The 23,649-nt window shown below is 52.2% G+C and overlaps 1 protein-coding gene across 4 annotated transcripts in view; it reads right to left on the bottom strand.

The window, feature by feature from the left end:
- Positions 1-23,649, bottom strand: part of Wdr25 (WD repeat domain 25) — a 128,505-nt gene that overhangs the window by 38,145 nt on the left and 66,711 nt on the right. For 2 of the 4 annotated variants that reach the window (XM_063241411.1, XM_063241412.1), the window contains exons 4-6: positions 16,643-16,665; positions 14,586-14,733; positions 3,530-3,660 (exon numbers count right to left, since the gene is read on the bottom strand). In XM_063241411.1, coding sequence (XP_063097481.1) covers positions 3,530-3,660; positions 14,586-14,733; positions 16,643-16,665 — 302 coding nt within the window. The remainder of the gene's footprint in view (positions 1-3,529; positions 3,661-14,585; positions 14,734-16,642; positions 16,666-23,649) is intronic. The other 2 variants (XM_063241414.1, XM_063241415.1) reach the window with 1 other exon arrangement.

Here is a 23,649-nt window from a genome sequence, read left to right on the forward strand (position 1 = left end):
CGCCCATGTCAGCCACGGCAACGGAGGGGCTCCACATCATAGCCACCAGGCCAGGTGCTGTCAAGCCTGCAGCTACACACAGTACATAAATAAGTTCCAGTAAGACTTTATGGGGAAAAAAAAAAAAAAAAAAAACAGGTGGTAAGCTGAGTTTTGCTTTAGGCTGCAGTTTGCTGACCCCTGATACCTTCATTCACATCTATTAGTTTTAAATGCAAAAAAAAAAGCTTTTGGAATCTCCTGCATGTCCAACGCTTGAGCTATAATAGAAAAACACCGTGACTGTCTACATTTCTTTAAGTTTATTACTGTAGGGGGCACAATCCCATCAGTCCTCCTTAAACTACCCTCCCCGAGCCCCCACAAACACACACTGATCCCGTCACTGTGGTCACTGTTGCTGTGAGCAGCTCCGAAGTCCTCTTTCACGAGTGTCTTTTCAAAGTGAGAGCGGACACGCTGTGAACGCTGTGGCCAAGGGCCGCCCGTGGGAAGCCGGGCTGCAGACACAGTCGGGGGCCCTCACCCGCTTTATCTCCGAAGCACAGCACCGTGAGGCTTCTGGCTCTTCCCAGGCCAGAATAACCACGGAAGGGTCAGTGCAGGACACTGAAGCCACAATAGTACAACTAAAGACACTCAGGAAAGAGGATTCCAGGGCTGCTTCACAGAGAATCAAGAACGGGGCCGGGGCAGAGCTCAGCTGCATGGCACTGCCTGGTAAGTGTGAGGTCGTGAGTTCGATTCCCAGTACAGAAAGAAAGAGAGAAAGAAAGAGGCAAGGATGATGGGCTGAGTGTGTTCAAAGTGAGTGGAAGATTTTGAGAGGCGTCAAGGCAATGCATTTTTTTTAAAGTTTGAACATTCACTGTATATTTTGATCACAGCATGTAGGAAAATAATTTAAGAAGTTAAGGAAATCTGATTCACTCCATCCACAGCAGCACGTGTCACACACTGTTCTGGGAACTGAACCCAAGGGAAGAGTGATCGAGAAAACACACTGAGTTAAAGAGATACCACTAACACTGTACAACTCTGTAGTAACACGAAAACCCCTTATAATCCGCCTGCAATGCAAAATCCAGAAGTGTGCATAAAAGCGAGACCAAACCATTTTTGTACTACAAGAGAAACCACAGGGGGAAGTCACAATAAAAGAAACACATCAAAATGTCACAAGTTGTTTCCCTTTGGCTGGCTGGATTACTCCTCTGTCTCTCCCTGAATTTCCCAACTTCACTGTTTGATTCCGTGTCACTTGTATAACACACGCTCCTCCCAGCGGAGCCGGAGGGAGAAGCTGGCTTCCTTTGTAAGTCAGCGAAGGCCCACGCGCCTCCTGCTCCCCCTGCGGGGCCCTCTGTCGCCCAGGCTGGCACTCAGGAAAGGCCAGGCTGTTTGCGGCTGGCACAGCAATCAGCACCAGGGACAGAGGCAGGAGCCAGGCTGGGCGGGAGCCCCAGATGGGAGCCCCGAGAGCAGGCAGCTTGCTAAGTCCCTTCTAAGGCACAGGTAGCACTTGTCAGAGCAGAAGTGAGTGTTGCCCCCACCCCAGGGCCCCGCGGATGCAAATGGAACCAGCACCCCCTCCGCGTGTGACCCGGCGGGGGAGGAGTGTTGGTTAAAAGGGAATAGAAACAAATAGCAGCACAGATCCCTTTACCCACATTATTAGCTTGTGAGAGACTCGCAAACATGCCAATACCAGTCACAGCAACATCTGCTTCTAATTGCCTCTGCCCTGGCATTTTCGGAGCCTGTCAGCTGGCGTCTGCCCTGGGAGGAAACCCGATATTTTTAACAAACTCTGTAAGTCAGATGGCATCCGTGGTGAGTAATTTCTTAGGGGTTTGTGGCTAAAATCAGGGTGCACCAGGAGATGTGGCCATCAAGAGGGGCCCGATGACCAGGCGGTCCCACTTCAAATGCCATGACTGTTCTCCAACTTGCACGATGCACTCAAACGTTTCCTTGTGTTTATGGTGCATTTACGCCCTAAATATAAAGCGTTCTGTTGTGTGGTGATTTGGGGGGTTTTTTGGTGTTTTTTTTTTTTTTTTAATTCCACTGTGTCCACTTCTTCCTGGGTAATTTTCCTCTCTTCTCCAAATACCTTTGCCAAGGAGGGCCCTTGTGGGTGAGCTTTTAATGGGTAAATGCAGCTCTGCTGCTGCTTTTGAAGCACCCACCTCGCTCCTGACAAGCACCCATCTCCCTGCTGAAGCACCTGGAGTCGGATCTCCTCTGCGGACAGAACGTCCCATTCTCTCTAAAGACAAGGGCCTGCGTTCTAGCTGTCTTACAAGGCGAGCAGGCAACCCGTCGGCAGCCTTCCAGGAAGGGCCACCAGGACACCTGTCCCCCTTCCCCAATCGCACAGCCTGGCTAGGATGGCTCAGGAGGCCGCTGGCCGCTCTTGCACTGCAGACATAGCAGGGTGAGGCCCTGGGCCCCGGGACCCCAAATGGAGGACACGCTGGCTTCTGCCCGCTCCTCCCGTGGTCAGCCTGGGTGCCGGCAGCACAGGGAGTCTCGAGCTCTCTGGGGCACTGGGCTGCACCTGCGCTGGCCCACGCAGTGCTGCCTCAGGAAGTCACGGAGCCCCTGAGGCTCTGCTTGAAGACTCCCGGGCACCTCACTGTGAACCTGCAGCAGGGCTCTGTGCGCTGTGCTGGGTCAAGCTGGTCACCAGCCCTGCACACATCTGGCATCCGTCTCCCCTTCCCAAGGTGCACGCTTCATGGCTGCCATCCTCTAGGTCTGCTGACTGGGGCAATGGGCTGTTCTCAGAGTTCTAACAATGAGGTGTCTGCAGCAGACGCAAAGCTTTCCGCCCTGAGAGCTTACACTCGAGTGGAGGGATCCCGGCAAATCAGTCAGCGCAAAAAGCCCACAGGAAACAGACACAGTGGCTCTGTAATCCTAGAACTCTGGGAGGCTGAAGCAGGAGGATCACAAGTGCAAGCCCAGACTGGGCAATTCAGAGCCTCAGTGAGACCCCATATGGAAATAAAAAACGTGAGATATCCACCTTATATAGAAAAAAAATCACAGCACACCAGCTGTTAATAACAGGCACAGAGAGGTGTAATACAGCATAATGAACAGCAAGGAGTGGGGGCAAGGGAGGCCTCACCAAGAAGTGGACTCTGAGTAGCGTCCTACAGGAGGGAGGAAGCTAACTGTAGAGGAAATTGGGGGAAGGGCACTGCAGCACAGGAGTGGGAAGTGCAAAGGTCCTGTGGCAGGAGTGCAGAGGTGATCTAGGAAAGGCAGGCAGGACTGGAGAAGGGGTGAGGCGAGTACAGAAGATCATTTAGGCCTTGCATGCCACTGGCTCTTACTGTGATTGAGATGGGAACCGGACTCCTAAAAATCTCCCTTGGACGACAGGGAAACACTCTGGCTGCTGGGAGGCGCAATACCAGAGAGGAAACTGCTGCAACCCTTGCATCCAGAGACCAGGGCAGCTCAGGCCCCTGCTCTCCCACGGGGAAGCCAGCCCAAGGAGAAGGCAACTGATTACCTTGCCAGTCCTCACGTCCCAGGCCTTGATTTCAGAGCTGAAGCCTCCACACAAAAAGATGTTGTGGTCTTTCGGGTAAAATTTCAAGGTAGTGATTCTAAAGTCACTACGACCACTAAATAGCTGGGTTCCTGCAACGCAAACAGAGAGGAGACATTAGAAAACACGCAGGTCCTGCATGGTGCAACACGGATGCCACCTAACTCGAAGCCCCGAGCCAAGGACACTCCCCAGATGGACAAGACTTTGGAGAAGGTGACAAGACGCTCCTCACTCCCTGCTGCCCCAGGGCCATGCTGACAGCCCAGATCACATTTCCAGGAGAATTGGGGGTAATGAGCCACGCAGTGGCTCTGAGCCCACTTTCCAGCCACAGCAAGGTGTCCCGGTGAGCTTGGTAACATCTCGCAGGCTGCGGTCCACACGGAGGTTGCAGACTTTGGCGTCTACTGTAAAGGCAGATTTGCTGTAAGGTCAGGGTCACTAATCTTACAGCCACAGAAGGACATCGGGTGCAGGGTCTCACTGGGCTCCCTAGAGACAAGACAGCCCCAGTCCTCTGCGTGTCCACCTCGGCTGCTGTCAAGCGCCTGCAGCACTGAGGCACTGAGGTATGTGTGCACATGGACACACACAAACCGAGTGGCACACAGCTCTCTCACTGCCATCTCCCAGAGGTGAGCGGGATCGGCTTCAGAAACGTCCACCAGCAGGGCTCTCCCTGGACCCCAAGAGTGCTGATGTCGCTTCTCACCTCTCGCACCTAAGTGCCCAGGGGATTCTCAGACAGAGTCATTGTGCCACCTCTGTACGTGTCCTACGTGTCCCCAAGGGCTGTCCCCACCGTGCCAGCCCAGCAACACAGGGGAGGCTTCCCTCCGAGATGGCACCAGGGCTGCCACAGCCCAGCAGGGAAAGCCTGGACTGCCTCTGGCCCCCGGGACTCCTCCATGGGCCGGGGAGGGACAGCTTGGGTGAGATGCTAAGATCTCCAGATCACACCCCCTCCTCTCCCCTCCCCATGGACCCCAGGAAGCAGTGTCCGCACCATGGATATCCTGAAGCATACCCCACTCTGTGTGTATGACCTCCGCGCACCGAGGATGGGCCCGGGCCAGCTTCCCGGGAGAGGAACTGAAAGTCATCCATCAGTGCCCACCAGAGTCACAGCAGGGCACAACACAGATCCAGGCTTCCTGCAGCCGGACTCTCACATTCTGCACACCCTCCCTGCCAAGCCCTTCCACACAGATCACCAACACAGGGCCACCTGTGCAAAGATCACAGAGTGTGACCATTTCTAAAGTGCCACAATAGAACAACTTAAGGCAAGAATGAAATAATGAATATTTCAAATTATATTTTAATGTGCTGTTTACAAGCATGGTAGTAAGAATATCAACCTGAAAAAAAAAAAAAAGAGTATCGACCACCCTCTTTGAAATCATTAAGATGAAGAGTTACGGCGTTCTTAGAACGACAGAACTGAATACACTTCCATTGATGGAAACGTTCTGTAACTCAGGGATCTGAAAGCAGCCTAGCGCTACCTCAGTTTCCACAACCGAGCTATGTCCACACTGACAAGCATTCCTCCCGGGGACACGTGGACCAGAAAGCAGGATGCTCCCCCTAGACCCCAAGAGTTCATTTCCACTTCCACCCACCCAGGGTGAAGAGTTTCGAGAACATTTTACTAGTAAAGCTCCTTTCCTCGTAATGTGACATTTTGGCTTCTGACATCAATCAGAAGGGATCATTGTTACATCTCCTGTTTTTAACAGCCCACCTCCAAATCTGCAGCAATTTTCATAAAAGCATTTTTAAAAGCTTTGAAAAACACCAATCTTGAATTAAGGGTGTAGGTATTTGGATAGGTTTTTAACAAGTGACGCTCTTAACATCACTTTTTTGGCAAGAGAAAAAAAAATCACAAACAATAGAAGTGATTAAAATGATCTGCTTTCTGTGGGCTGGGTGTGGCGCTGGGGGAGAAGAATGCCTCAGCAGGCCTGAGGTCCTGGGTCTCATCATTAGCACCAAATAAATCTGCTTTCAAGATGTTCTCTCCTTCCAAGCACATGCTTTTTGGAAAGCAGTGACTCTCACCCTTTGTTAAGGCGTCACTTTTACCTTGATGGGTGATTAAGTGTGTTGGGTTTTTTTTCCTGTAATATCATCTAGGGACTTACAATTGGCAATCACTTGTCATCAGAGAAAACTTTGGAAATAGTTGACTTTTTGTAAATGAAAAATCTCTATCTCTTTAAATTGCATGAGGCTCTCAACTACTTTGCTTCAAGATGTAGGTGGCACAAAGGGCGGCTGCAGAGTCACACGGTCCACGTAACAAAGGGACTGCCCAGTGGGCCAGCTGTCCACTCCGAGGGGCAGGCACAGCAGTTGTGCTCTCTGCCTGCTGGGCAAAGGCGTTTCAAACTGGAGTCACAGGCAGGGTCTGCAGCGACACCGGGCTTGAGTTGAGAGGTATTACTCAGGACTCTAGCCAGGCAGACACTGAGCCCACACGCCCATCGGACCCAGCAGATTTTGGGATGCACACCAGAGCCAGGTGGCTGTGGGCCATTGGGACGCTGTGGGTGGTGACCGGGACATCTCCACATGGGGAAAGAGAGCACCATAACGCTGCACCCCATAGAATTCAGGGGACTCTGGAGAGCCAGAAGTCGCTGACCCCCAGCCACCAGCTCTCTGCTCATTCGGAATTCACTGCCAATCCTCAGACCCAAAAGGAAATACAAACTTGGTGCCTGGAAAACATGTTTCCCTTGGCTCCTTGGCCTGGAGCATATAACCATATGTTCAACATCACACACAGCCGTGGAGTCTTACATACATATACATTTTTTTTCAAAAAGTGCAATGATATCACCTTGCCAGCAAGGGGAAGAAGACAAGAGGAAAAGTTGAGTTACTAAAAGAGCATGATTGAGATTCTTCTGTTTAAAAGAAAATTGCATTCCTGAATGTTATGTTTCCTCAACTCCCAAAGAGACTGAGAGTCTGTCTTTTAAGTGTGAAAATTTTCCATTTAGAAGACAAGCTGTAGTATTTTTTTTTTCTTCCTATTTTAATAATTAGGCCTTTACTATTTTTCTGTGCTAACAGGGCACAAAAGCAAAAGATTTTTAATAGGTTTTAATAAGCTGCTGGGTAGCTCCCAAGAACCATCAGGGCAAATTTGGGGTAAGTAAAGAGGTCTCGAACAAGACTCAGTTCAGGGGTCACTGGCAAGAGTAGAGGTCACTGGGCATCGTGTTTAAGGCAGGGAGGGACAGCTGAGCAGTGACGGCCACGCAGACCCGGGTGCCCGCCCAGCCGGTCACTTCCCTGGAGGGCCCTGGGCCAAGCCCTTCTGGGCTGCATCTCACAATCCACAAAACTGGCAGCCTACTGGCACCAAACCTCTCTGCAGAGAGCAACAAAGAGGAGCGGGCAGAGCTTGGAAAATTAAACCCAACTTTACTGAGTGCATCCTTGGTTAAATTAAAAGCTAAACCCCAGGGGTAGCAGGCTTGAACAGCAGGAACCTTCAGACATGAATGGCAGCTGGGCTGCCGGGGAGGCTCTGGGGACAGCCTGCCCGGGCTGGCCTCAGCAGTGGTGGCAGGAACCCGGAGAACGGCTGAGAACCGTCCTGGCAGCCCACCCTCCTCCGTATCCTCTCCCCATCCTAGCGAGGCTTCTCTGAGCAGTGGGGAGCTGGCACGGAACCTTTCACCTTGCTACAGTCTCTCGTGTTTGTCTGCGAGCTGCAGAACGTTCTGCTTATTCACTGTATGCTTATTATAGGAAATGGAGCTTTAAAACATTTCATCCTCGGGAACTGGCTTTATTGATCGGATTATAATGAGCTCAGCCAATATAAAAACCATTTGGATCTTCTTGGACTTAAGAAAGATTACATCTTTTCCTCCTTGAATCAATAATGATACAAGTAAAAAATAAACTATCAGACCGAGAGGTGGAACTCCTCCGTGGAGCACTTGCATTGCATGCGTGAGGCCCTGAGTTCAATCCCCAGCCCCACAGTAAATAAAGTACCACAAAAAATGTGCTTAAAATACACTGCAGAAATTCAGAGTATTCCCTTGACACCCCCATCCCTGCCAATACTGCCCGTCTCCAGGTCCCTCTCTCAGGTAGGGCCCCCAGGTCAGCACCACTGTGCATCCTAACATCTGCCTCGGGGGACCTCATGGTCCCGAGGACTCCAGGACCCTGACACCCTCTTCTTCCGCTCAGGACATCTGGCCCCAGCCCGGTCCCTGATCCAGAACTGCCGTCTCAGGTCAATCAAAACCCAGGCGCAGGTCCCAGGAAACAGGGGGTGCACATGTCCTGCTCCTGTCGCACTCCCCCTGGCTAATGACTCACAGTTCCTGGCTGCCGCTTGCATGTGTCACCTCACAGCCCCAGGGTGGGGGACATGAGCCCGACTCTCACAGCTGGGGAACCGGAAGCCTGCGAGGTAGGGCAGTGCTGGGACGGACCCTCCTGCCCCCATTGAGACCCCCTCTGCACCCCCCCCCCCGCCGGGCAGGCGTGATCTTTCCCTCTCAACTCCCGAGCGCGTCCAGAGCCTCACAAACATGCAGGGAAATGTTGACAAGGGAAAGCTTCTGGGGCCGGCTCGAGGTAATCGAGCCCGTGTTCCCAGGCAGCAGGCGTATGACTCATTCCGCTAAAATCAATATCGTACACTCATCCTCTGGGAAGTATTCAGCCAGCTGTAAATTTAACCACCCTGACTCAAAGTTAACGAGGAAAAAAAAAGCTTCCTAACTTTCAAATCAAACTCAGCGTATCAGAAACCAAGGCCATCTGCGCAGGTGTGCCAGGGCCAGGGAGGGTGGGGGGCTGGCCCTTCCAGAGCCCAGGGTCCACAGCGGACAGTCCGGGTCAGGATGCCACCCTCAGAGTGGCTGGGAGGAGGACGGGCAGTGCAGGAACATGGAAATCCATCAGCCGGCAGGGCGCGGTGACCAGAGGCTGTGGCAACAGTCAGGGCCCACGATGGGGAGAGCAGCTGTGTGCACCACGACATCCATCCGGAGGGTCAGTGCAGGCAGACATCACCTGCTTCCCCTCCCGTCCCTTCTCTCTCCCCCCGTCTCCTGGTCGTGCCCTGTCTCCCATTTCCCATTGATAATGTCTTTCATAACAAGTTCAGCCACTGCCTTTAATTATCTGGACAAGACTGAATTCTCCAAAAGTGAAGGAGAAGAAAGAAGGAAAAAAGGACTCAGAAGCAGCACCAATATCCAATACATTCAGGAAGAAAAGCTCAGCCTCTCTGGCCACCAGAGGAATGCAAGTGAAAACCACGCTGGGATGCCACCTCCCTCCAACAAGAACGGGCATCATCAAGAAATCTAATACTAACAAGTGCTGGCGAGGCTGCAGGGGAAAGAGCACTGTTGGTGGGAAAGTCAACAGGTACAACCACTATGGAGAGTCCTCAAAACACTAAAATTAGAAATTCCTTTGACCCAGCTATTCCCCTCCTAGGTATCTTCCCAACACAGTAAAAGACGTCACACACAGTTATACACACATCCCCAGGTTTACAGCAGTACAACTCATAACAGCTAAATCTTGGACATGGCCTGTCTGTCCATCAACAGATGAATGGATAAAGAAAATCTGGTATTTATACACTGGAGTACTACTCAGCCACGAAGAAGGATAGACTGAGTCATTTGTGGGGAAATGGATGCACTTTGAGACTGTAATGTTAAGTAAAATAAATCAGACAAACGAGCTTAAATATCGTACAACTTCTCTTATAGGAGAAGCCCAAAGTATAAATAGTTAATAAAAAAATAAAATAGGCAAACAGGGATAGCTCTTTTGCAAATGGAAAGGGTCACCAGAGACAGAGGAGGGAGTGAGGGATAAGAGAGAAAAGAGAATAAAAGGATTTAAGGTATGACCAGGGGAACTGGCACACACCTGTAATCCCAACACTCAGGAGGCTGAGGCAAGAGGAATCCTGTGAGCTAGAGGCAAGCCTGGGCTACACATTGAGTGTAGGAACAACATAGAAGACCCTGTCTCCAAATAAAGGGAAAAAAAAGACAGAAAACACTTAACGTATGTTAAGTATCTGTGAGCTATTAGTAGCCACGTAGGACTGGGAAGAGAAATAAGATGCCAATTCACCCTTCCCCTGAGCCTGCCAGGGCACGGGCTGGGAGACAAGAAGCGCCTCCTCCACCCTGTAAGCAACCAGCTGCTTCGGAGGATCACAGGCTGAGTTGACAGCAACTGAGGTACAAAACAGCTTAATGCTTGAATTGTCTTATTGGCTTTGCAGGCCTAAAGTCAGCAGTCTGAGCATCCATTTAGAGGATAAAAATATGCAATATAGCAACTATGGGGGGTTTCCTTACGTCTTGTTTTTGAAATCCAATATGATTCTCACTGTTTTGTTTTGTTTTGTTTTCTCTAATGTTTTGACTGGTTTTATTCTGTTCTGTTTTGATTTTACTACATCTGATGGTATAAGCAGCAATTTTGAAGATAACAAGAGGCATTACGGTAGCCACCGTGGATTTCCTAGTATCCTGTTTTGAAGTCCTGTATCACTTTCACTGTTTTGTTTTGGTTGGCTTTATGCTGTTTTATTTTGTTTAAATAAAAATTTTAAAAACTAAAAATGAAAAGAAGATATGTTAAGTACATGTACCTACCCCCTAAAAATGAACATAAACATTATTAAACTGCAAACATAAATTTAAAATTAAAAAAAGGAGCTCTTGACTTGCAAGCCTGAGGTGCCCCAGGGCTGATATGGTGCTGGCGGCTTGTTTCTGTGACTGGGCTTGGGCTCCAGAACCAGCCCACAGAGTGGCCTGGCCTCCAAAGAGTGCCGAGCATTACTGAACCACAACACCAGCGCGCACACGGCCAGAGGCCACTCCACTAGGCTGCCCAAAGGCGACAATACAATCGTGCTGGGAGCCACTCCTGCCGTCCAGGGGAGGACGCCATGATCCAGTCGGTAAAGAGGCAGGAAAACCTCTGCCACCCACCAGGCAGGCCGGCTCTTCCCTCTACTGCTGGGTGGAAGAGCCGAGTGAGGCCAGGTGGGTATGGGGCACTGTGGAGGGAGGAACGCAGACCCTACCCACAGGGGAGCCTGACTACAGACCCCAAGAAGGAGGCCTGGGCATGCAGAAGAGGGAAGGCCCCTTGCACAGGAGGCAGGAGACGGAGGGGCCCCTGTAGGGCACCAGCTGAGGACATGGCCAGCTCAGGCTTCCTGGGTCACGGAGCCCGCTGAGCCTCCCTCCGGGAGCAAAGGCCCCACAGGGCTTAAGGAGCAAACAGAAAAACTCGGGATGCTTTGCAGCAGTCCCCAGCACCCAGGCCTCAGACAGCGTGGGCTCCTGACAGACGGATGGAGGCCAGCGAGGCCCACTGAGCTGCACGAGGAGCGGGAGGCACAGCATTGGCTCAGCACGCAGTGAGCACCAGCAGGTGCGGGTTCCTCCCACAGCCTGGGCACTCTTCACTGTGGTCTGCATGTTGCCGCTTCTCACCTTCTTGTGCCAAACGTCCTGAGGCTATTGAGGCTCCTCCTCCCTGCTGGGCACAGCTGCCGGAACCTGGAGAAGCATCCTTTGGCCAGTCACACACTCCGGGGGACACTTAGGGTCCTCCACGGGGAAACAACCGGCAGCCGGGCTCCTGGCAGCACCCTGGCTCGGCGGTTGGCATCAGTCATGCCCTAGGTGGTCCAGCGCCAGGCACAGAGCACGGGCAGGGGAAGGCACATGTCACTCGCCTGCTGGGGGTGCCCACCACACCTATGCAACAGACAGGAAGACAGGATGGCCACATAGGATGGGACAGACCGACGGCTGTGAAACCTTAGAAGCCCCCAGCCAGTGCTGAGGAGACAGGCTGATTCAGGATCAGGGGACTCACGGGGCTGGGGGCCCCGGGGACCCTGACAGCCATGGCGCACGTTCCCCAAGGCCACCTCAACCTAAGGCCCCGGAAACGCTGTTAGGAAGACTGGGGTGGAAACATAGCCCCAAAGGTAATTAATCGGAGATCGGCTTTATTAAGTGTTGATTCACGGCTCCCCCACAAGCCAACGGCTGCTGAGCTATAAATTAACGAGAAAAACCATGGCCGGCCCTCATCTTCCAGGCCAGGCACTGACGTTTCCGAATCCACAGATTTCCAAGCGTATTGACTGAGGACACCAGGATGAATGGCCTTGGAGGCAGATGCCCATTAAGGACAATGGGGGCCAAGTGACGGATTCCCAGCACCCGCAGCAAGGGTGCTTGTGCGGCCTGATCCAGGCAGGGAGCCCTAATTAGAATGAAGTGACAAAGCTGCAGCCCCGAGGGCCGAGAAGCCCACCTCGCACATGGGGACCAGGCTGGCCGGAGGCTGCAGAAGTCCCACCCCGGCCTCCGTGCACAAAAGGGGGTGCAGCACAGTGTGCGAGCAGGGCAGGCAAGGCGGCGATCCTCTCGCCCAGGGACCCTGATGGCCCGGCTCTGGACGACTGAAGAAGGTTCAAGGGCCACCAAGGCAAGGCTGTCCTCACCTAACTCCTGCAGCACCAGGAGGCGGGAGGGAGCCAAGTACCACTCAGCAGGAGAGGCCCAGCCAGGTGCCCAGCCAGGCTTCCCTGGGGACCGAGGACACCTGACACTCACACGGTGCCAGCACCAGGCCTTGCGCAGAGCAGGTACACAGCCGGTGGCCACATCATGAACAAAATCCTCCTTCAACAGCTGAACCCAGTGCAGTGGCCATTCCCAGCTGAGGTGTGGAGTGGGGTATCCTCAGTCACCCCTACCTGGACAGCAATACCCCAGGGCAGAGGCATGTCTTCTGCCTGTCCCCATCCCGCAGGCCAGCGCTGGAGGATCACACAGCTCAGGTCAGCACTGTCTTCCAGCGCAGCCCCACACAGCTGGACAGGGGAGGCCAGTCACATGGGACACCTGCCCCAAGCACAAACCAAGCCATGGGCTGGTGTGCACACCTGTGATCCCAGCACTCGGGGGCTGGGACAGGAGGATCGCCCCAAGTTTGAGGCCAGCTGGGGATACACAGCATTGTTTCCTGTCTCAAAAACAAACAAACAAGCCACAGCTCCCCCCATCCACAGATCAGCGAGTCCCTACCACCTGCTGTGACCGCACTGTGGGAACACCCAGGGGTTTCAGAACACACCCTTCCCAACACACACACACACACACACACACACACACAGAGGCCTGTGTGTAACATCTGCTCACGGAGAAAACAGACAATGGCAAAGAGCCATGAGGAGCCTATTCATGCCATCAGATGACTGATGTCACCCACGTCTGAGAAGCTATGGTGCAGGTGCCAGGGCCTCACCTGCCACTCCCCCTGCACAGTGGCACCCACATGTGGTCATGTGAGCACGGGGTAGAGATGCCCTCTTGGGTCCCCCAGCCTCCTGCACCCCAACAGGACAGGATGCCTGGGTCTCCATACATACCATGTGGATGCAACTGTGGCCCTGCTTTTGACTGCTGAGAACCCGCCTGACTTCCCCTCAAATGAACCTCTCCTTCCCTGGTTCTCTGGCCACTTACTTCCTGGCTCAGACCTCCGGAAGTCTTCCTTGATTTTCTAAGCTCAGTGCTCTGCCTCCAGCCCTACCACTGCAGCCTGAGGTTGTCTCTGAGGAGACCGGAGGGATGGCTGCAGACACGCACTCTGAAGTCAGAGGCCACTCCTGCCATCAGCAGCCTAATCTTTACCATCACACATGACACCAAATCCTGGGCCCTGGAGACCTCACAGGGTGGAGGAGGCCCACGAGGCCACTCGGCCAGCGATGTACCCAGGGGAAGGAAGCCCTGTCTACTGCAGGGAGGGCACCCACAGCTGCACACACAGCTCCGGCTTTGCCAGCCAGCAGCGCACCACGGGGCAGCCTTGAGCAGGTCCCTTCTCCTCCTCTCCATAAAATGGAAACAGTCGCTGCCAGCACTGATGAGAACTGGCCGCACCACGGGCAGAGCCTAAGCACAGTCGCTGGCACCCCAGGGTCCCCACGACCATCCGCCTGGTCAGCCTGCTCCTGAGTGTACATGGGCACAAAGGAGCTGCAAGGCCACCCCGGTGGTCCAGGAGGGTCCAGGAGGGGAAGACAGCACAGGAGGTGGTCTCACAGCCGGAAGTGACCAGTCTGCCCTCTGCATTTCCTGTCTGTGCCTACTTGGATCTGGCAGTGAGCACTTCTGTCTCCCCAGATCCTGGGGAACCCCAGGGCTGCCACCGCACCGCCAGCAGGCAGGAGGCAGCCTGAGGACACTGGTGTGAACCCCAGTCCTTCCTCCTCCCCTTGGATGTACCCGGCAGCAAAGCCACCAAGGAAAGCCCAGGAGCAGAAAGCCATGCGGGCACAGAGAGCAGGCAGGACTGGGAGGCAGACAGCACCCCTTCCCAGTCCCACACCTGTCCTGTTTGGTCCGCTCAGGGCCAAGGCTGCAGGCTCACGAGCTGCGCCCGTGCACAGGAGAGCTCCTTCTATGGACTTCTCCCTTCCCGCCTGCTTGCCAAGGGGTTGCTTAGGAGTCACCCAGGGCAAATCCATCTTGCCCAGACACCTTTTCAGCAGGGCCATTAAAGCAGAACTCGTCTGAGGACTTTCCTGATGGGCTGGAATCATTCTTCCAGCTTTCATAGGTAATGAATTGACAGGAATTCCTAACTGATGCCAACCAAAGACACCACGATCAAGTTAAATCTATTCCCATACAAATTGCATGTCAGAAGTTGATTAAACAGCCACCTCTTTATCCAGCCTCACAGCTTGGACTGAGACAACCTTGGGCTCTGTCCTCAGTGCCGGCTGGCAGAGGGCCACTGCGGTCCTCCAGGAGCCACGCTTCCAAAAGCAGACACCTAGAAACCCCTCACACGGCAGGCAGTCCCACAGCTCCTGCCAACAGCAGGACCCCTTGTGGCCTAGGACTCCCCAGGGACTGGTCCAGCTGCCCTTGGGGACGGCAGAGCAACGCACCTGTTTCAAGGTCCGTCAGGTGTAGGCCGAAGTCAAAGCCTCCGCTGAGGATTCGCTGGCCACAGGGAGACCACTGGGCCGCCCGCACCGCCTCACTGTGCACGGAGTAGGTCTGCAGGCAGCGCCCTGAGTCCACGGCGTCCCACACCTGCAAGGCAAAGGCAGACAGGCAGCAAGGGCTCGCGCTGACCTGCTGGCCCAGTGCCACCCCTCTGCAGGGGAAGGGGGCTCACAGTGCAGGTGGATCCCCGTTATTTTACCCTATCTCCATGGGAAACTTCACCCTGCAGAAATGGAAAGGCTGACTTTCCTGGAGTCACAAAAGGCGTTTCCTGTCTCTGGCTGAGGACCCAGCTGCCTGCACCTGCTTCCTACCTGCTGGCCGTGGCAGTCTTGCTCCCTCGGCATGCGCAGTCCAGTCCCATTCTGGCCTGCATCCCTGTCATCTGTCCAGTAGGGGACATGGCACTCAGCCAGGTGATATTCACAGAGAAGCCTGCCACACCTGCTGAGCAGCTGGCAAAGAGCAAACCCCTGCCTTAGGCAGCTGAGTTCCTGCCCTGGCTCCCACTCCAGCTTCCCGTGGGGGAACGAGGCTGGCGGGGAGAGGCTGTGTACACAGAACAGGTTCTGAAAGTGACTTAGGAGCCCAAGTACAGAACCTGGCACTCCGAGGGGCAGGGCCATGGGTGTGTGCAGACTGGCACAGCATACCCTGGCTCAGTGTCCCCCGCCTGCAGCAGCCCCACCCCACCCCACCCCTACACAGAGCTGGTAGGAATCGAACAGCTGGCCAGGCCTGGCAGGCAGGGGAGCTGTCTGTGCCGGTCCCCTTCCTCACTGTCACTTTGAGACAAGGGGCCAAACACCGCCCCTTGACAATGCTACCTGCCCGTCCAGGGACCTGGCATGGCAGCGCTACGATCTGGGCCTCAGTGTCCCCCTCCATAAAGTGCAGCTGATTAATAAAAGCCCCACCCAGGGCAGGGGTGGGGACAGAGGAGGTAAGAGGTGCACAGCCTGTAGCCAGGGCTTCCTGGAGACAGGGTCCAGCCAGGGAGCTTCCCGGAGCCGCTTCCCGGGATGTCAGGAAGTCTAAGCTCCATCTCATTTAATCAGGGAGCAACTCAGATGAAACCCAGGCTCACACTTCAACAAACCAAGTCCTAGGGGAAAGCTTCCCACTAAAGATGAGAAAAAACCCAAGCTGCCAAGTCCTGAGGTTCTCAAAATGCAAAAGATCAGAGATCTGGGCGCAGGTTTCCTGGGAATATGCAAATGTCTCCTAAGGTCGGGAGGAGCGGGGAGGCGTGCTAAGAGAGCTCTGTTCGTTTCTCTCACACCGCAGGCTCAGCTGCAAGGGCTCATGCCGGAAAGCCAAGAAGGAGCAGTAATCACACTTAAAAACATGGACAAAGATAACAGAAGAAACGACCAGGAGACTTCTAAGTGGAGGGCAAATTCACAGAAGTCAAGCTGAGCTTGGGTTGCTGGGGGGTTTTTTCTGCAAAACTATGCATACATATGACGTAAACAGAAGAAATAAAGTCAAATGAATTAACTGCATCTCTAAGGTTAGCATGCTTAAGCAGTAACAAAATTTTGAGTACACAGACCAAGCTGCATATAAACTGTGATGCCATTTTATTTAAAACACACACAAAACACCACTTCACACCTCCATGGGCCTCAGTTCACAAACGTAATTCTTTCCACAGTTCTGGTCACAAACCCAATGGGAAGAGAACCGAATCAAATTCCCTCCAATCAAAGTCAACACGGAACCTAACCACTGAGTTTGATTTGGTTCAGCATGCGACCAGAACCGTGGGAAGAGTTAAGTTTGTAAACCACGGTGCCACTGTGCTAGTACAGCCACTATCAAAAGAGCACAAAACAGCGAGGGCGGACAAGGCCGATGCGGGATGGATGAAAAAGAAGTGGCATTTTATACAGCGGAGTGCTGCTCAGCCACGAGGAACGATCACACTGAGGTATTTATAAATAAATGGATGCGACTTGAGACCACACTCATAAGCGAAATAAATCAAACTCACGTGTGTAAATACCATATTGTCTCCTCAGGGTAAGAAAGTGAAAGAGCAAATATGATCCAAAATTTACAACAAATATTGCATAAGGATAAGAAACTGCTCAAAGGGGGAAAGTAACTGGGATAGGGGAAAGAAGGAAAGAAGGAAGGGAAAAGGAAAAACAATACATTAGTATATATATAATATAGATGCTTATGTATTATATACTTATAAGTATATAGTATATATAGCAGTAAGTATAAGTACTTGCTTATAAGCATATAGTATATATAAGTACTTATAAGTATATACATATATATTTATATACTATATATACTTATGCATATATATATATATATATATATATGCATGAGGCAGCTAAGATGACTCTACTACTAAGTCTATTAGTTCTTAGAAAGGAACAGTTAGGGCTGGGGGTTCAGCTCAGTGGCATAAGCACCTGCCTGGCAAGTGCGAGGTCATGAGTTCGATCCCCAGTACCAAAAAAAAAAGGAGAAAAGAACAGTTGATACTCATATGATTAGATCAATTTTACATGCCTAAATATGGTAATCTAAGCAACTCTTTTGAAGGTAACAATGTGCGATGTAGCAACCATGGTTAAATTCCTATCATCTTGCTTTGAAAGCCTACATTGTTATTGTTTTGGGATTGTCGTTTGTCTCTTTTGCTGTGTTCCTTTTCTGTGTTTTACTCTCTTAAATAAAAAAAAAAATTTCAAATTAAAAAAAAAAGAGCGGGCAAGGATGGAGTCTGGAGCCCTCGGGGGGCGCTGGAGGGGGTGGGAAACAGAGCAGCATCGTAGAAAAACAGCAAGGCGGGTCCTCAGACAACTAGACGTACAAGTGTGCAAGATCCAGCAGTTCCAGCTGTAGCTATGGAGCCCCAAAATGGAAAGCAGGATCTCAAAAAGATGTTACACATTGTTGTGGTTGATGGACTGTGTCTATCTGAGGCCCCAGGGAGGCTCAGCAGCTGGACAGTGTATCAGGGAAGGAGGACAGAGGAGGTTCTGCTCTCTGGAGGAGCTCCGGCCTTCACCGTTGGCTGGACATCATCCCCGGCTTCCAGGCCAGACTCCTCGGCTTCTGCCTGATCCTCAGACTTTCAGCACAGATTCTTCAGCCTCCTGTCGCAGACCCATCGGCCTGCTGGTGCAGACTTACATGGCACACTGCAGTGAGCTCCAGACCTTGGGCTGAATCCTTCACTCTCGGGCATGCAGACACCTCTGCAGACTTCCTCATCCAACCCTGTGGCCTACCACACACTCTAGGGCACCACTCACAGAAGCCCTTGAATGGCCAAATCGCACAGACAGGAAGCAGGACGATTGTTGCCAGAGGGATGAGGGTGGGAACTGCGTATGGGACAGAGTCTCAGCTCTGCAAGATAAAAAGTATTGTGCAGGAAGGTGGCGGTGATGGTGGCGCCCCAACAGGAACGTACTTACTGCCACCAAGCTACATGCTTAGCAGCGGTTGGGACAGTAAAAGTTACCTTGCGTTTCATTACTTTGGGAGGGGTACTGGAAACTGAACTCAGACCTTCTCACTGAACTACATCTCTAGCCCTGTTTTATTTTTTCATTTTGACATAAGGGCTGGCTAAGTTATCCATGCTGGGCTAGAACCTGCAATCCTCCTGCTTCAGCCTCCCCGAGAGCTGAGATCACAGGCATACCCAGCCATGCGGCTTCACCACAATTTTTAAAAATACTCATACAAAACAAAAGTCCTGTGTTGTGTATCCAGGCATTTTTAGTGAGACTATAAAAACATGCATGGGACAGTTGTCATTTCTGGGACCGGAAGAGCCGGAACTGTGACACTGAGTGGTATTTCTTGTACAAGGAGAAAGAAAGGAGGCGAGGGGAGGGGAGGGGAGGGGAGGGGAGAGGAGAGGAGAGGAGAGGAGAGGAGAGGAGAGGAGAGGAGAGGAGAGGAGAGGAGAGGAGAGGAGAGGAGAGGAGAGGAGAAAGGGAGAAAAGATGCCCGAATGCTTTGTGATGTTCTCTCACCTCCCCGCTCACCCAGCAAGCACTTCCCAGAGCCTGCTAACAGCCCAGTGCCACTGGGCAGCAAAGGAGAAGCCCGAAGCCATGGCTTCAAAGAGCCTGCACACTGCCGCCTCCCTGGGGAGACAGGCCCAGAGGCCAGGCAGGGAAGAGGCCTCGTGTTAAAAGGTAACACAGAGGGGTTCCCAAGGCCAGCGGAAGGGGCTGGAAAGGAAGCCAGGAAGATGGAAGGGAGGAGAAAGACTGGAGGGGGACGAGAGGGAACTGGGCCGGGGTGGAGGCTGTAGGCAGGGAGAGGTGACTACAGGCCAGCGTGGCTCGAGCGGGTGCGCAGCCGTGAGCCATGGGTGCAGAGCACCCCACCGGCCGGCGGGGAAGGGCCGGCTCCCGAGTAATGGGGAGCAGGGGGAGGCCGGGGCTGGGGGACACACAGGCAGCTGCCAAAGCAGCTTCCAGAAGCAAGGGCAGGAGGAGAGGGCAGACGACACAGAGCCCTCAGCCTCTGGGAGGACCCGGCCTTGTGGCAGCCAACTGGACAGGCAGGCAGGAGCCCAGCGGCTCCCCTCCAAGGACACAAAGGGTCGCTGGACGATGTTCAGCGGTGAAAGGCCCACGGAGGCCGAGCTGGGGAAGGCGCCACCGTGGTCCAAAGTGCCTGGGTCCAGGGTAGGCAGAAGGAGGGAATGGAAGGACCAGGAGGGGAGGAGCAGGGAGAGAGGAGGAGGTGAGAGATGAATCTCCAGAGGAGGAAAAAGGAGGCAGCGAGGAGGAGGAGGAGGAGGAGGAGGAGGAGGAGGAGGAGGAGGAGGAGAAGAGGAGGAGCAGGGGGAGAAGACAGCAAGGGGACAGAAGTCCAGGGGTGCATGGCGGTCCCGAAAGGACCATGATCTCAAGGCCAAGCGCAGCACGGGGGCCTGCTGGGCTCCAGGACAGGAGCCCCAGACTCAGAGCAAGGGAACCTGAACCGCAGGCTAAGTCCCCTCAGAAGAGAGGCGCACACACAGCTCTGGCCTGATGGTGACAGCAGCGTGGGAATCAATGCGGCCACGCGGCCTTGCGCCAAGCTACCCGGGGCAAAGGAGCAATGAATCTCTGCCAGTTGTTCTCCCTAATTGAATTTAATGTTCACTGTCAGGCTTTAGAGATTAATTCCCAAACACCACGGCGGCCTGAAGTGTCTGCCTTTTTTCAATGAAGTAATTAGAGGTCCCAAACCGTCTTCACAGAATTAAGGAGTTAAGTCTCCTGCCAGATGTCCCAAGACGACTGGAGGCGGTACACATGTCCGTGTCCACCGAAGGCGCAGGTCTGAGGAGAGCGTGACACGTCAGGTGTGTGGGTTTGCTCGCCTGTCCCCAGCACCAGGGTCTGGGTTGTTGACAAATGGTCCCACCAGGCGTTCTCCTGAGATGGGGAGCAGGGCCCCTGCGTTAGCCACAGGTGACATCTTCCCGCCCGCCTGCTTTTTGTTTTTGAGTATAAAAGAAGCACAAGCTTTCTGCAAAATATTCGAACTCTACAGAAATGCAAAACCAAAACTCCCATGGGGATCCACCAGGGAACTGTCGTTTCTCTGAGCACACTGGAAATAAGTGCTCTGCAAAAAAACATATTTGCCAAAAACAGGAAAACAGAAAGAAGGCAGTAAGAGTCATCCCTCACCCCGCTGCCTTGGAGATAACAGCTAGCAAACTTCTGGGGGGCCCTCTGCCTCCCACATGGGCCCACCCAGCCCGCCCGCCTCAGGGACCCCTGTCCTCCTCAGCCCTGGCTCCCAGCTCCATCCCACTTCCCGAAAACGATTCTAGGGACTACTCCCCAACTCCCTGATCAGCAAAGGCTGCACCGCCCATAGGGGCCTGCCCTCCTCCGCGGGGACAGTTCACCCATTTGCCCTCAAAAGCTCAGGAACCCCCCGTGGTGTGTGTGTCCAAGGGCCGGACTTTGGCCTCCCAGCTGCGGACCAATTCGGGGAGATGCTTTGACAACACCACGTCATCTTCCTGTGACCCCTTCTGATCCGCGGACAGGGTACAGGTCTCTGCTTACGTCTTCAACCCCTCCAAACCACAGCTCACTGCTTTTAAACGAAAAGACCTCGCGCCCCTGTCAGCAAAGGCATCCTTCACAATTCAGGTGTGGAGGATGCTGCTGTAAATGGGTTTTGGAATTGGATCACACATTGAAATATGAGTAATTTTTTCATATATTGACCTTGAATCCCGCAACCTTACTGACCTCTAGGCTTAGTTTTAGAAGTTTTTCACAGCTTCACTGGTAGCAGTGATCGAACTCATGACCTCGCACTTGCCAGGCAGGTGCTTATGCCATTGAGCTAAATTCCCGGCCCTAACCAAGTGGCATTGCTTCTTCTTACATGTGTGGTATAATTTACCAGTGAAGCCCTTTGGACCAGGAGTTTCCTTTGTTTAGACTTCAAACTACAAATTCAGTTTCTTTAATAGATGTGAGGATACACACACACACACACCCCATACGGGACAGAACCCAGGGCCTTTGCACTGAACTACCCCCCCCCCCGGCTTTTCTAACTTTCAGAGGGTCTCAACAAGGGGCTCAGATGGAACTCAGACTTGCAGTCCTCCTGCCTCTGCTTCCCAAGGGCTGCGGTTACAGCAACACAGCACCTCCCCCAGCTCACATCACCTTTACTAAGTAGGTCTTTCAGAGTTCCTCATATCACCTAAATTACAGAGTTCACTGACAAAGTTGAGCATCCCTTTAACACAAGTAGGATGCGTAATTCACTTCCATCATTCCCGATGCTGATAATTTGAATCTTTTCTCTTTCATTCCAGAGGCAGGCTAAAGGTTTTTCACTGTCACTGGCCTCATAAAACCAGTTTTTTGCTGGGCGTGGTGGCTCATGCCTGTAAGCCCAGCGCTCGGGAGGCTGAAGCGGGAGGATCCTTGAGAGTTCGAGACCAGCCTGGGCTACAAAGTGAGCTCAAGGCCAGCCTGAACTGCATAGCGAGACCCTGTCTCAAAAAGACAAAAAAAAAAAAAAAAAGAAAAAAGTTTTTTGATATATTTCTGTACTGTTTTTCTATTTCAATTATTTTTACTTTCTATTTCCTTTCTTTTGCTTGAGTTAATTTGCTCTCCTTTTTCTGGTGCGTCAAGATAGAACCTGGGGGGGCTGGGGATTTAGCTCAGCGGCATAAGCTCCTGCCTTGCAAGCAGGCGGTCGTGAGTTCGATCCCTGGTACCGATAAAAAACCGAAAAAGCAAAAAAAAAAAAAAAAAAAAAAAAAGATAGAACCTGGGATTTCACGGTCTAGAAAATGTCCTCCCTACTAATACAAGCACTGGGTGAGGATAACCGGTCCCTGGGACCATTCTAACTGTGCGCTTCCTAAAGTAATTCTGCGTAGCGCCCTCTACTCAGAACACCTTCGGAGACCCCTACCCAGAGCATCTCTGACCCAGGGACTATTGAGGGGAGTACCGTTCAGTGTTCAAATATCTGGGACTTTTCTGGGGAATTTTACTGTTTATTTTCAACTCAGTCCCACTGCAGCTTGAACGACTTCCACCCTTGTGAATTCACTCACAGACATTTCGTGGCAGCCTGAACACAGCCTCATGGGCCCTGGAAAAGAAGGTGCATCCTGCTGCCGTCACGTGGAGGGGACCACAGATGCCACCGAGGCCAGCGGGTGACAATGTCATGAGGGTCCTCTCCATCTTAGCTGATTTTCTGTCTGCCTGATCTGTCGATTCCTGGAAAGTGGAGGTAAAACCTCCAGCCACACTTCAGTCTGCTCTGTTGGTTTTGCTTCAAGTACAAACTTGAAAGCTGTTTCATCGCACGCGCATATAAATATTTATATCCCTAACGTTCACACACCTGATGGGACCCACCTACCAGGGGGCGCTCGATGAGTGGACCCCTTTGCTGCGATAATTCCTTTATCCCCGCTCAGAAATCGGCTGTCTGATCACACAGTCCCCCGCTTTCTTTGCTCACTGTTAGTACAGTTCCGTTTCTCGCTTCCATCCTGGTACATTTAACCTTTTTGCATCTTTATACTGAAGTGCGCTTCTCCCAGGCTTTGTGTAACTGTGTACCTTTTAGCCAACACAATCCCTGCCTTCTACGGGATTTACACTGTGCCATCCATTGTTCAACTGGGCTTTAAATGTTATTGTTTGTCTTCCCTCTGTCCCATCTCTTTGTTCTTTCTGTTTTCTTTTGAGGGGGCTTCTCCTGGATCTTTTGTTATTTTACTTTACTTCCCACGGTTAGATCTATAACCATAAATCTTTTCTGTTTGTCTTATTACTAGCTGCTTCAAGGTTTACAGCATACACATCTTTATCTTATGCCAGTCTACGAGCAGGTAATCCTGCCTCTTCCCTTCCAATGCAAGAACCATAAAACAATAAATGTCATTTCCCTCTTCGCCGCCCTTGTGCTTTTCTCATATTTTTACGTCTCTGCATGTTATAAGCCGCACAATATATTTTTGTTTTTACTTTACACAGTCAATCATCATTGAAAGTGATTTTTAAATGAGAACAAGAAGTACTTTCCACTTCCCCACACATTACCACTCAGGCGCTTCCTCCTCGGTGTGCCCCAGGTTCCTACCTGCTCTCATCTTCCTCCTGCTTCAAGGACGCCTTTTATTAACATCTCTTATAATGTAAATTCGCTGCTGATGAATCACTCCAGCTTTTAAATGCCTGAAAAATATTCTGCCTTTCCATCTTGGAGGATACACTGTTAGGTACTAAATGTCACACTGGCAGTGATTTGGTTTTAGTTTCTCCTTTCGGTATTTTAAAAGTAACTTCTCCGCCTTCTGCCGTCACATCCCATGAGCAGATGGGGGCCAAGCCCCGCTTCACTCCTCCGGGTGTGATGCACCTCTTCTCCTCCTCCGGCTACTTTTAAGCTTCCCCTGTATCACCATTGCGATCCACTTTTGTGAACTTCCTGGATCGTGTGTTTCTTGTGTCCAGAGTT

The sequence above is a fragment of the Cavia porcellus genome, unplaced genomic scaffold, assembly GCF_034190915.1.
Source record: "Cavia porcellus strain 051 isolate PalLab524CR breed Dunkin Hartley unplaced genomic scaffold, mCavPor4.1 scaffold_31, whole genome shotgun sequence".
NCBI classification, from domain to species: Eukaryota; Metazoa; Chordata; class Mammalia; order Rodentia; family Caviidae; genus Cavia; species Cavia porcellus.